The 14336-nt window shown below is 40.9% G+C and overlaps 1 protein-coding gene across 2 annotated transcripts; it reads left to right on the top strand.

The window, feature by feature from the left end:
- Positions 1 to 1131: 1131 nt before the first annotated feature.
- Positions 1132 to 14267, top strand: sec62 (SEC62 homolog, preprotein translocation factor). Of its 2 annotated transcripts, none has more exons than XM_072440798.1 (8): positions 1132 to 1264; positions 4725 to 4833; positions 5934 to 6039; positions 6958 to 7174; positions 7432 to 7527; positions 7614 to 7674; positions 8642 to 8761; positions 10518 to 14267. In XM_072440798.1, the coding sequence occupies exons 1-8, from the start codon at positions 1229 to 1231 to the stop codon at positions 11057 to 11059; spliced, it is 1287 nt and encodes a 428-aa protein (XP_072296899.1). In that variant the 5' UTR covers positions 1132 to 1228; the 3' UTR covers positions 11060 to 14267. The 2 variants fall into 2 exon arrangements, with proteins under 2 accessions (XP_072296899.1, XP_072296898.1); XM_072440797.1 differs by having other exon boundaries at positions 6958 to 7180.
- The last annotated feature ends 69 nt before the right edge of the window (positions 14268 to 14336 follow it).

The raw sequence follows: 14336 nt of genomic DNA, 5'->3' as shown, positions 1-14336 counted from the left end.
TTGTGTACAGTCCATTAGCATGAGTCGCAGTTGTGTACAGTACATTAGCATGAGTCGCAGTTGTGTACAGTCCATTAGCATGAGTCGCAGTTGTGTACAGTCCATTAGCATGAGTTGCAGTTGTGTACAGTCCATTAGCATGAGTCGCAGTTGTGTACAGTCCATTAGCATGAGTCGCAGTTGTGTACAGTACATTAGCATGAGTCATAGTTGTGTACAGTACATAAGCATGAGTAGTAGTTGCATGTGCAGTTGTGTACAGTACATTAGCATGAGTCGTAGTTGTGTACAGTACATTAGCATGAGTCGCAGTTGTGTACAGTCCATTAGCATGAGTAGTAGTTGTGTACAGTACATTAGCATGAGTAGTAGTTGTGTACAGTCCATTAGCATGAGTCGTAGTTGTGTACAGACCATTAGCATAAGTAGTAGTTGTGTACAGTCCATTAGCATGAGTCGTAGTTGTGTACAGTCCATTAGCATGAGTCGTAGTTGTGTACAGTACATTAGCATGAGTCGCAGTTGTAGACTGTACATTAGCATGAGTTGCAGTTGTGTACAGTACATTAGCATAAGTCGCAGTTGTGTACAGTCCATTAGCATGAGTCGTAGTTGTGTACAGTCCATGAGCATGAGTAGTTGTGTACAGTACATTAGCATGAGTCGTAGTTGTCTACAGTCCATTAGCATGAGTCGCAGTTGTGTACAGTCCATGAGCATGAGTAGTTGTGTACAGTCCATTAGCATGAGTCGCAGTTGTGTACAGTACATTAGCATGAGTAGTAGTTGTGTACAGTACATTAGCATGAGTCGTAGTTGTATACAGTCCATTAGCATGAGCAGTACTTGTGTACAGTACATTAGCATGAGTAGTAGTTGTGTACAGTACATTAGCATGAGTCGTAGTTGTATACAGTCCATTAGCATGAGCAGTAGTTGTGTACAGTACATTAGCATGAGTCGTAGTTGTGTACAGTACATTAGCATGAGTCGTAGTTGTATACAGTCCATTAGCATGAGCAGTAGTTGTGTACAGTACATTAGCATGAGTAGTAGTTGTGTACAGTACATTAGCATGAGTGGTAGTTGTATACAGTCCATTTGCATGAGCAGTAGTTGCATGTGCAGTTGTGTACAGTCTCCACATCATCAGTAGACGTGCTCTCGCGATACTTTGTGCGGCGTGTACGTGCGCAGGCGCGTGCTCGTGGAGCTGAGTTGGAGGATCATGGCGGAGCGCAGGAGGCACAAGAAACGGGTCCAGGTAATGTGTCTAACCCGGGTAAAGTGGTGTGTGTGCGGGGGCACGGGTCTGTGTGAGCGGCATGAGCCCGGTACAGAGGCTCTGTGAGCGGACAGTCCCTGATCCAGCCCGGGACAAACCTCCAGGATCCACATGAAGAGATGATGCTAGCGCAGGCTAACGCTAGCTCAGGCAACAACAAATGTCTGTGTTGAGGTTTGGAGATGTGCTGAGCTCCAGAACAGTCTGTTCCTCTGCAGCGGCACTGCCGGGTTTGGGTTGGACACATAATTCAGCCCGTGAGCGCCGTAAACCCGGCTTTTATTCGCATTAATCAGCCTCAAAGGTTTGCTAAGCTGCGTCAGCTCAGACCTTTACACAACCTGTACCAATAAAAATAGTTGACATAAATTAGATTAGTTAACAACTCTGCACGTTGTCCACGCACGGCTCGGTGTGTTTTCCACAGTCTGGACTTTTAAAGTCACAATCAGACGTGCTCAGGACAACGTGTAACTTTATGTACAAGTTTGTTCCCTCAATTCTGCTGTAAAACTATTAACCTGGTGAGTATGAAGAACAGATCTTTGGCACTTGGGCCTTCTGGGGTTTCATTTGTGAGCGCGACACATTTGGATTTCAACCAAAAGTCAGTGTATAATTTGTTTGCTTGTAGTAATCACCTTTATCAGTCTGACGTGAGGTAAACTGAACAGCTGTTTGCTTTTTGAACCGGTTACATAATAATGCCACTTACCTTTGGAACAACACTGAACCTACAACACCAACTGAACCTACAAAACACGCTGAACCTACAACACAAGCTGAACCTACAACACCAACTGAACCTACAACACCAGCTGAACCTACAACACAAGCTGAACCTACAACACCAACTGAACCTACAACACCAACTGAACCTACAACACAAGCTGAACCTACAACACCAACTGAACCTACAACACAAGCTGAACCTACAACACCAGCTGAACCTACAACACCAGCTGAACCTACAACACAAGCTGAACCTACAACACAAGCTGAACCTACACCAACTGAACCTACAACACAAGCTGAACCTACAACACCAGCTGAACCTACAACACCAGCTGAACCTACAACACAAGCTGAACCTACACCAACTGAACCTACAACACAAGCTGAACCTACAACACACACCACAAACTGAACCTACAACACAAACTGAACCTACAACACACAACACAAACTGAACCTACAACACACAACACAAACTGAACCTACAACACACAACACAAACTGAACCCACAACACCAACTGAACCCACAACACCAACTGAACCTACAACACACAACACCAACTGAACCTACAACACACAACACCAACTGAACCTACAACACAAACTGAACCTACAACACACAACACAAACTGAACCTACAACACACAACACCAACTGAACCTACAACACAAACTGATCCTACAACACACAACACCAACTGAACCTACAACACACAACACAAACTGAACCTACAACACCAACTGAACCTACAACACAAACTGATCCTACAACACAAACTGAACCTACAACACAAACTGAACCCACAACACCAACTGAACCTACAACACCAACTGAACCTACAACACAAACTGATCCTACAACACACAACACAAAATGAACCCACAACACAAACTGAACCTACAACACACAACACAAACTGAACCCACAACACCAACTGAACCTACAACACCAACTGAACCTACAACACCAACTGAACCTACAACACCAACTGAACCTACAACACACAACACAAGCTGAACCTACAACACACTCTGCTGGTCCAGTCTCGCCCGGTCCAGTCTCGCCCGGTCCAGTCTCGCCCGGTCCAGTCTCGCCTGGTCCAGTCTCACCCGGTCCAGTCTCACCCGGTCCAGTCTCACCTGGTCCAGTCTCACCTGGTCCAGTCTTGTTGTGGACCACCTGAGTGAGGCTACTCTGGGATGGTATTGAATAGTCGTGGAGCCTGGTCTCAGACAAAGGCTTGTTTGATGCCACATTTGCCTCGCGCGGCTCGGCGCAGTATTAGATTTTGGAGACAGAAAACTTCTTTCAGACGCAGGATTTCAGCTGGTTTCTGTTGAGAGAAGCAGAGACTTTGGTGTAGTTCTGTCACTCAATATATTTGGGAATGTATCTTAAGTAGATTTCAGTCACAGTGTATAAAACATTAAACAACAACACTAGAATAATACTAACATTGATCAATTGTGTCTACTATTAAAATGATTGTTATTGTAATAATAGTTGTCTTGACGATACAAACTCTAAAACACAGGCCAAAAGGTTTTTATCACAAAAGTAACATTGTTTAAACAAAATGTCAAAAAGGAGAAACAATGTTATTTATTTTACCATTAATACATGTTTTCATATAATCTTTTCTATCTTGAAGTTTCCAGTCAGTGTTTTAACGTTTAAACCTCAATTTACAATAATAATGAATGGTTTGACCAGTCAACTCATTTAAAAAAAATGCTGTCTATTTGAGTTCTAAAATAATAGTTTGCAGTCCAAGGAAATACTAGAGTTAAAGTGTTAAAAATATGAAGGCTAAATCGATGTATGTATATTTGTCAAGCCTTCCCTTGGATTTACTATTCTGACATTTTAGTAAAGCAAATGAGATCAAACTACAGGCGATTTTTAAGGGACATTTTGTTCTTTACAGAGATGACATGACTTAAATAACTGATGACGTGACAGTTTTCAGTTTGATGTGATTTATCTTGCTATAGTGAACAAATAAATGGTTGTTAGTACTAATTGTTCCGCGGTCAAACGTTCTGAAAACTCATCTGTAATATAAGTATTAAGCAGTAAGATGTTATAAGTGACTATCGCCCTTGTTGAAACTACAAAGAGATGAAGCTTTGCAAACAATTATACAACCTTCCAAGTTGAAAATGATCAAGAAGATGAATTCAATAAGATATAATTATAGTAGTTTAAAGCCAATGTTGTGGAAAGGAACATAAAATGATACAGAACAATGTGTGTAGACTAAAAAGAAAGTGCACGTAATTATTTAACATAAAATTCTGAATAATTTGGGGTGATTTCAATGTTCATATAGTCTAGGTATTATTTTATTTAGCATTTTTTGTAGGTTTCATTTGTTTATTTTTGTGAGAATACATTTAAGCCACAGAATAAAATGTAATAAGACTAAATTCAATATTTAACCAGGTTTTGTCTATTTATGGTAAGTTTAATGGGTTTATTTTCCGTAAGCATTTTAGTTCCATAATATATTGTAATTTCTACTTGTTATTGGTCCAGTTTTCATGCAGAACTGGATGCATTTGATTTGATTTTTTATAAGCGCAAATTTGGAGTGAAAGGATTGTAATGTATTGTACAACTATCAAGATAATTTCAATCAGTTTTAATGCGTTTTCCTTCTTCTTCTTCCTCTTCTTCTTCCTCTTCCTCTTCTTCTTCCAGGAGGTGAGCGAGCCGACCAAGGAGGAAAAGGCTGTGGCCAAATACCTCCGCTTCAACTGTCCCACCAAGTCCACCAACATGATGGGCCACCGCGTCGACTACTTCATCGGTAACGCTCTTCACCTTTCGCTCGCAGTTCTGCTGCTTTGTTTGTCTTTTCCTGCGGTAAAGAATCGTCTGTTTGAGTTTGTGGAGGCTGCTGTTTGTTCAGGAGTAACTCGGCGTGAACTAAGCCACTCGTTCCACCCACTGATGCGACCGCTGCACCGTCGTTCTGTCCGTCTGCTCCGTCACATGAGCGTGCAGACGACAGAGGTGGTAATGATGCTCTACCGGGTTTATACCGCCTTGAAAACGCTCTGAGAGTTGTGAAAAGGAAAGAGGGGAATAAGGCTAATTTGGCTGCTACTACTACTACTGCTACTCCTCATACTCCTACTACTACTACTACTACTACTACTACTACTACTACTCCTTCTACTACTACTACTCCTAATACTCCTACTACTCCTACTGCTACTACTCCTCCTACTGCTACTACTCCTCCTACTACTACTACTCCTACTACTACTACTACTCCTCCTCCTACTACTACTCCCTACTACTACTACTGCTACTCCTCATACTCCTACTCCTCCTACTACTCCTACTGCTACTCCTCATAATCCTACTACTCCTACTACGACTACTCCTACTACTACTACTACTACTACTGCTACTACAGCTACTACTGCTACTACTGCTACTGCTACTGTAAACCTTCAGAGAGCAGAGGTTTTTTGTTTCTTCATGCCACAGCTAACATGCTAACAGCGTTATCAATGCAACTTCCTGGTTTGAGGCCAATCAAAATGCCTTATAATTCAGAGATTCAAAAAGCTTTACTGTCTTGTGTTTCATACCTCTGAAACGAAAATAAATAACTGCACGCAGACAGCACACTGCGGTCTGATTCTGACCCTAAAAGCTGCTTTTACAATATATCTAATGGGGCAAAACGGATGTCTTTACGTGAACAAATATGCTTATCCATCCAAAAAAAAAACGTTTTCTTTAGTCTTTCGCAATGATTACGAGAATGGAGATAGCGTTTGTTTATAACAGACAAGGCCGTGGTACAAATAAATAAAGGTTCGATCTGCAAAGTAAAGCACTGCATGTCCAGTTCCCGTGCTTAAGTATGAAAACTCACTTGTTTTGGTCCGACAGCGTCCAAAGCGGTGGAGTGCCTGATGGACTCCAAGTGGGCCACGGCCAAAAAGGGAGAAGAGGCTGTTTTCACCACCAGGGAGTCTGTGGTCGACTACTGCAACAGGTGGGAGCAAATCCACACATCTGAACACATCCAAACACATCTGAACACATCCAAACACATCCGAACTCTTCTGAACACTTCTGAACACATCCAAACACATCTGAACACATCTGAACACTTCTGAACACTTCTGAACACATCCAAACACATCCAAACACATCTGAACACATCCAAACACATCCAAACACATCTGAACACATCCAAACACATCCGAACTCTTCTGAACACATCTGAACACATCTGAACACTTCTGAACACTTCTGAACACATCCAAACACATCTGAACACATCCAAACACATCCGAACTCTTCTGAACACTTCTGAACACATCCAAACACATCTGAACACTTCTATTAACACTGGTGTTTATCTACAACGAATATGAGCTGAGGTCCATGTGGTACGGGGGCAATGGGAGCTGTGACTTTATAGACTCTTCATGAGCGTTTAGAATGGTGCACGGAGCCTGGTGCTAATATACATATACTTAAATACTTAAATATTCAATCCCATCCGTTTGAATGAGGCAGCAGATGATTGTCGTTTGTAGACGGCTCAAACACCTAGTAGTAGTAGTTGTTTATATGTTCATTACATTTGCCGACAGGTGATGACTATCAATATCCAACTTCAACCCAGAGTTTCTAAAGTTCACTTATGACAGTTGGATTTGAAAATATGACACTCTTCTCTTACTATGATTTATGTATTTGATAGGGACAATGCATCATACATAGTCACAAACAAAGCTTGCAGCCGATGTGATGCGCACAAAGTTCATAGCCAGAGCTAATTTTCAACTTCTGTCCCTGGTTGGGCTTTTCTAAATCCCCCCACAGATATAAAAGGCATTTGAGATAATAACAGTTCATCCTTTTTGACCAATGGTTCAACAATTGCCTCGTTGTCCTCACGCAGACTCCTGAAGAAGCAGTTTTTCCATCGAGCCCTCAAAGTGATGAAGAAGAAGCCCGAGAAAGACGTGAAGAAGGAGAAGGAAAAGGAGAAGGTGAAAGGAGACAGCGGCAAAGAGGAGGAAAAGAAGAGCAAGAAGGACAAGAAGAAGGAGCTGGAAGACAAGAAGGAGAAGGAAAAGGAGAAAGAGAAGGACAAGGAGAAAGAGAAGGATAAGACTGTAAGTGTCGCTCACTACTGGCTGTGCACATACGACATCACAACATTGTTCAAATTTGATGGTAAAATTTGGACTTTTAAGCCTTTGATGAGACATTTTTCTGCTAAATCGCTTACTAAGAACTCACAGTTGTGATGAGAAGCAGTTCTGCAGTTGGAACCGCCTCTATTATTAGATCCAGCTCTATCTAAACTCTATATTTCCCCCTTTAAGTGTCTAAAACGTGCGTGAACTGACAATTGTCGCGTTGTTTCCAGGACGACAGCCCCGGGTCGCCCAAAAAGAAGAAGGAAACGAAAAAGAAGTTTAAACTTGAGCCCCACGAGGACCAACTTTTCCTGGACGGGAACGAGGTGAGTTCCTAGTGTGGATGATGCGTAGTTCTGACATACAAACTGAAGAATGAAAGTAAAAACTAATGCTCATGTCTCATCTTTAGGTGTTTGTGTGGATTTATGACCCGGTGCATTTTAAGACCTTCGCCATGGGCCTCATTCTCGGTGAGTTTGGGGTGGAACTCGCAGGACATGCAGGAATATTATGTTAAGAGGAAGTTCACACGTTACCATGATTGGTTAAATCCTCCTGTCACTCAATAGGACGTTTATTATTATGACATGTCGTCCACAAAAAAAGCTGTAGCTCAATTTATTTTCTTTTTGTCTTTTCAATGACCATTTCTCTAGTATGTGACCTGCAATATGAAATTAAACATTCAGAAAGTTCCAGTGAATGTTTAAATCACAATTTTGCATGTATTATATGATTCTCTCAAGGCTTTTTACAATTATATATATATATATATATATATATATATATATATATATATATATATATATATATATATATATATATATATATATATATATATATATATATATATATATATATATATATATCTATATATCTATATCGTGACATAAACAGAGAAACGCTGAGTCAATGTATAACTGTATTACCAAAATTAAGGATGTTGTGATCGATCCATAATCTCATTCAGGCCTAAATATAACTGCAGGATCTAAAAAAAGAATAATCGCATGCATAGGACTGAGAAATCCATCTAACTTAAGTAAAGTCTGGGATTAGATTGAGTGTGCAGAGTTCAGTATTCGGAGGAAGGGTTAAAAGTATTTATGTACAGGAAGTGAATTCATCTGTTTTCATTTGACGAAATTAAATAAAACATCGTCATCGACAAATAAGATTTATTTTGATGTTGTCATTTCGCACAAGCCCTTTTCAAAGCAGAATTGAATAAGAAGTCTCCATCTCGTTGGGTTTTTACTTAATAATACAAATATAAACAGCCATTTATCTGTCACATTAACCTTTATTTCAGTTTAATGATCTATTAGACCACGTGAAATGACAGAAAATGTACAATTTCACTGCTAAAACGTGGTGTTGTGACGTTCTCGCTGCAGAGACTCTGTTCCTGACGTGTTGTGTTCCCTGTGTTGACAGTGATCGCCGTGATCGCAGCCACTCTGTTCCCTCTGTGGCCGGCGGAGATGAGAGTGGGGGTCTATTACCTCAGCGTGGCGGCCGGATGCTTCGTGGCCAGTATATTACTCCTCGCCGTCGGTGAGAACGCAATATCGCTCCCAAATTGGATTTCTACGCGGCGAAATGCGCTTGAATCCGTTGTTGATGTCCTCTTAACCAGTTTTGTTAAAGCTAAGGGAGAAGTCGGGACTGAGCAAGTGGTCTACACCTGATAAAACTGAAGTAAACATGAACCAGTGCCTGATTAAGACTAAAGATGGAGTAGCCAAGGCCAATTATAGACCAGGGCTGTCTCCAAATCAATGTCAATTCTAATGATTTACCGCTATCGATGTGGAAACGGGCCACAACACTAACCCTGTACAGAGTTACTTATGTTTCATTGGATGAGCAGGAGTTTAATTACTGTATTTTCGGAATTATAAATCAGCCAAAAAATGCATAATAGAGAAGAAAAACATACATAAGTTGCATTTTTTTGCACCAAGAACAGACTTTTACTGTTGAAATGCAGTTTAAAATAATAACAGATGAGAGAACATGGTGAATAGGTGTACGTGTGCTAACGCTAACACCTTCAGCTACATGACGTATGCTAACGCTAACACCTTCAGCTACATGACGTATGCTAACGCTAACACCTTCAGCTACATGAGGCACAGACAGAACTGTGGTAAGTGTCTGGTATGTTAACGTAACATATGAACAGTTATTCAGATAACTATAGCATAAAGAACATGCTAACAAGTTTACCAAAGCATCAGTTTGACCCCAAATCACTAAATCCATTGAATTCTTCTTCCTCTGTGTCACTTCTAAACAACTCCACAAACTCCAGAGGAAGTGGAAGTGTAGATTCTTCTTCTGCATCGCTTAGAGCCTAGAGCGCCCTCTTGTGGTTGTCATGTGAAAATAATGAACAATATCACACAGGTCGCCATGTAAAAAGGTGCGACTTAAAATTCTGAAAGTACAGCAGTCTAAAGCTTGAGCTGCCTCTGTGCTGCACCAGTCGTACCTGTAAAACAGTTTAAAAACCACAGATTTGAGAGAAGAGCTCGTTACTTTTTGTTACAACACAATATTAAGAAACACACGTTACAGAGTTTAAGCTGAAAGTGAGCATTGTAAAACACTATAACTTGCTGTTGTGAACAAAATGAAAAAGCTCAGTAAAAGTGTCAGTCTGCAGAAACAACATGTTGCTTCATATGTTAACGGAAGCACAATCTGCAAAAATGACACAGCCGGGCTTTTTAATCAGATTACACGAGCCTCAAGTCTGAGTTAATCGCCACGCGTTACAGTCCAGGTCAGACCGTTCCCGCTCAGGTCATCTGTGACTGATACACACTGAAGATTGAGATTTTACAGGCTTTTCTTACGCAAGTCAGTCCTGAGAGGTGAATGTTTCAGAGAGTGTTTACAGATAAAATCATATATCATTATTAGATGTTAATGTGTAAAATGAGTTGCGTTCTCCTTATAATTTTCCTCTAATAGTTTTTTATTGATTAAAAATGGTCAAATAAAACACAATTAACCCCAAAATATCACTGTTAGATGGTTAGTACACACTCTTACGCTCACTCTTCATTCGCACACTAAAATGACATGTGTGGATGAGTACAGATGAACCAGTTGAGAAAGCACCATCATTGGAGCTGTTTACCGGGACTTCTCTATTTACATATTATTTTGCCAGGGCCCCCTTTTTATTTTGTGTCGATGTTTTATTGTGGCACAGGGCCCTGTGTTTCAATGACCAAACACGTCCACAGCCCTGGAAATGACGAGTGTTGTGGCGTTAATGAAACGTTTCTCTCGCCCTCAGCCCGTTGTATCCTGTTCCTGTTCATCTGGCTGTTCTCCGGCGGGCGCCACCACTTCTGGTTCCTGCCCAATCTCACGGCGGACGTGGGCTTCATCGACTCCTTCAGGCCCCTGTACACGCACGAGTACAAGGGCCCCAAGTCCTCCAAGAAGAGCGGCCAGGACAAGGCCGGTGACAGCGCCTCCGGCAAAGCCCCCAAGTCCGACAGCGACAAATCGGACAGCGAGAAGAAGGACGACGAGGACGACGAGGAGGAGGAGGAAGGGGCGGGGTTGGAAGATGAAGGGGCGGGGTTAGAGGAGGAAGGGGCGGGGTTAGAGGAGGAAGGCGCGGGTTTAGAGCGGCAGTCGGATTCGGATAGCGACCGGCGGGAAGACGAAGGGTCGCAACACAGCAACGGGAATGATTTCGAAATGATCACCAGAGAAGAGCTGGAGCAACACACAGAGGAGGAAGAGGAGGAAGAGGAAGCAGCAGAAGAGGAGGAGGAGGAGGAGGAGGAGGAGAAGAAGGAAGGCGAAATGAAAACTTGTCAATCATAAACTCTAAAGTCTGTTCGCCGTCACGACTTCTTCTGTCCCGCCCCGTCACGACATTTACAAGTGTTTAGATGTTCCACTAAACCGACCCCAGTGTAAAGTCAACGCCATAAGGCCAAAACGGTGGAGAAAAAAAAACGTGTACAATTTTAAGAAGAAGCAGCCTTATTTTGGCGGATTAGACGCCAAAATGTTGTTTAAAACTGCCACTGGACATCTGCACGTTCGGCCCGAGGAAACCCACCACCGCGAGACGGCGTTCGGGCGTCGTCCGCACACCGGGATTTCCAACCAGGAAATGAATTTAGACATTTGTCAGCTCCGTTTGTCAGGGTCAAGACTTGGGGAGTAGGTTACAAAAGATTAGCATAAAGTCCACAGCAACCGTCATGGCCCCGTTCAGACCTGAAGCGTCGTTAGAGACTGCTTTATGATCACGTTTGAGCACGCCATTATTATTTTTCTACATCAAAAGAACAATCCACAGCGCATCATGATTACGTTTGATACATTATCTATTTGAATCACTTTAAAATGCGTCCAGTTGCCTCCGCGTTGGTGTCGATGGAGAAGTCGGCGTAATGAGATGGGAAAATGCGCACACCAATTCTTAAAGACGTTGGTAACTATCAAACGATCATTTATTTATCCTCCCGTCGATCAACATTTGCCGAGCAGTTCTAGACCAAGGTTGGTAAACGCTAACTCGGGTAATGATAAAACTATATTTGTATTAAATTGTGACGCAGCGGAGGAGCTTTTAGCGAAACGATCTGGCTTTTCTCGCGTTAAACTGGCGTGTGAAAAAAGATTGAGGACGTCGCCGCAGCCGCGCTTTCGGGTGTGAAGGGGGCCATTCCGATCGTGGCAATAGACGTGTTCGCTCAGTTACGTAACGGTGGTTTTGTAAAACAGCTGTGGAGCGTGGATTCCTCCTCCGGCCGCTCCTCACGTGGACCAGCGCTTTCACAAACTCAACCAGATGGACCAAAAAGCCTGTATTTAACTCAAAGAAAAAGCCCTCAGAGGTACTTTACCCCGTCAATGTTTGGGTCAGTCTCGTTTTTTTTTTTTTGTTCGGCATCGAGTCGCCAAGGACTAAATTGGACGCAGCTGATGTGTTTGATTTGTTTTTTTGGAGAGGGGGAAAAGCAAAATGAAGTTTAGCTCGTAATTTGTCAAACTGGTCGACCTCATTCTAGTGCCAAACGTCTGAATTTAAAATCCTTGTTACGAAGCTAAAGCGATGAAATAACTCCACTTTTTCCCATCCGTGTTGTTGCAATATTTGGCAAATGTTTTGAGCAGGTTTGAAACTGAATGTTTAATCCAAAATGTCCTCTAAAATAAAGATAAAATGGTGTTTATAAAGCTCAATGAAGATGGAAAACTTTGAGGTCTCTAAAGTAAATTTCTCTTTAATTTGTCCTATAAACTTCTCCCAAAAAAAAGTTTGCTCAGGGCTAATTGGGTAATTAATGACCACACGGCCTATAATTAAAAAAATAACTTTCTTAAACATCATAAACTGCTAAGTCATTATAACATTTGGTCTAATTTAAAGTTTTGGACTGAAAACTGCGCTACCAACATTAATCACCACAAGTTGTGATTTTAAACTTGAATTTTTCTGAAAGTGAAAATGTGAAATTTACTTCCGGAACCTCTAACTGTTTAATAATAAATTGTTTCTTTACTGACCCCTTATGGCTGGAGTCAGTATTATTTTTGCAGTAAAACAGATTTCTTCTTAAAAAAAAACATTAAAATGGCATAATTTACTTGACTTTTCAGAGATTATTTTCACAATTTGACCAATCTTTGGCCTAATCTGTATTATCAGGTTTCCACAGACCTTTTAACTGCTCAAGACATTTGCATTCAGTATTGTCAAATTCCACTTCAATTCAACATTTTATTTGACTTCATTTGCTTCTCAACCCAAATGACTTTAGTAATTCTGACCACGGTTTTAGCCATAGCAAAGAGTCTATTTAACTGATCCTTTATGATATGAGAGATGAAATATACACATGCCTAGTTCATCATTCTTTTCTTTTCCATGCATTAACCGCTACCATTTTATTCCCCTTGACTTTAATTTTTTTTGTAATTTTCAGTGTCATGAATTTCTGTGTACATTTAGAATTAGTGGGATTTATTTTTTAATGATATAAATGTATTTTTTTCCCCTCTTCTTTCCTCATGTTGTGGTCAGTATTTAACCTTTGCCATTTCGAAAACCGTTTGCTCAAACACTGGCCACAATTGTCCATTTCCCGTTTGAAAGAATGAAACGGCCATAACATTACGACCACTGACGGTTAAAGGGGCAACTTTGAAATCACAATTATACAAACGATGATTTATCGTTCGTGCATTTGTGGAATGAACGCACAGAGAGTCAATGTTAACGCTATTAGAGCAATATTAGAGAAATACCGTATTTTCCGGATTATAAATCGCACCAGCCAAAAAATGCATAAAGAAAAAATATGTATAAGTTGCACTGGAGTATGAAATGCGGTTACAAGTGTGAAAATAACAAGTATAAGTCGCACCCTGGCCAAAACTATGAAAAAAGGTGCGACTTATAGTCCAGAAAATACGGTAATCAGCATTTTTATTGAAATGTGATTATTTGCACAGCCCAAATATGTAGCTATAGATATATATATATATATATATATATCATATATATATATATCATAAATTGTGTTGGTTCCGAGTAGCATTCAATCAAAATAACACAACCATTTAAAAATACAGAGGTGGTCATTATGTTATGGCTGATTTATGTAAAGCAAGTTTCTGTTACAAGAAGTGGGCGATTTCAGAACCACACTGAATTCATCCATTTTCTTGCGTCGTTTTTAAGTCACATTTTATGGACTTGGCCGTGTTCGCTGCCCTCTGTAAACCGCCGGTCGTTGTCCTAGCAACTGGTGCAAACATTTCAGACGCGGCTCATGTTCGTCTGTGGCACAGTATCGGTCCATCTTATGTCGTAGTATTACTTTCTGCTGCTGCTGCTTTCACTGCAAAAACGTACTAATGTTTTACCTGTGTCTTTCTGGTCGCCTGGGTCTTGGGTCTGTTCTCCTGAAGACTCTCATGCAATATTATTATTAGAGTATAATTTAATAAAACAAATTGGATGTCTGGAAATATATATGTATCTTATCTTATTGCAATAAAAATATACAAAGCACACGCGCGTTGTTCCTGGAGAAATGTCTTTATTGAAATGAAGATTGAGTGATTCTTAAACTGTTTGAAG

This window comes from Eucyclogobius newberryi, unplaced genomic scaffold (genome assembly GCF_026437365.1).
Source record: "Eucyclogobius newberryi isolate DKJ021-1_F unplaced genomic scaffold, fEucNew1.0.hap1 SCAF_12, whole genome shotgun sequence".
In the NCBI taxonomy this organism is placed as follows: Eukaryota; Metazoa; Chordata; class Actinopteri; order Gobiiformes; family Gobiidae; genus Eucyclogobius; species Eucyclogobius newberryi.
Note: the sequence above shows the minus strand (reverse complement) of the source record. Positions and strands in the feature narration are given on the sequence as shown.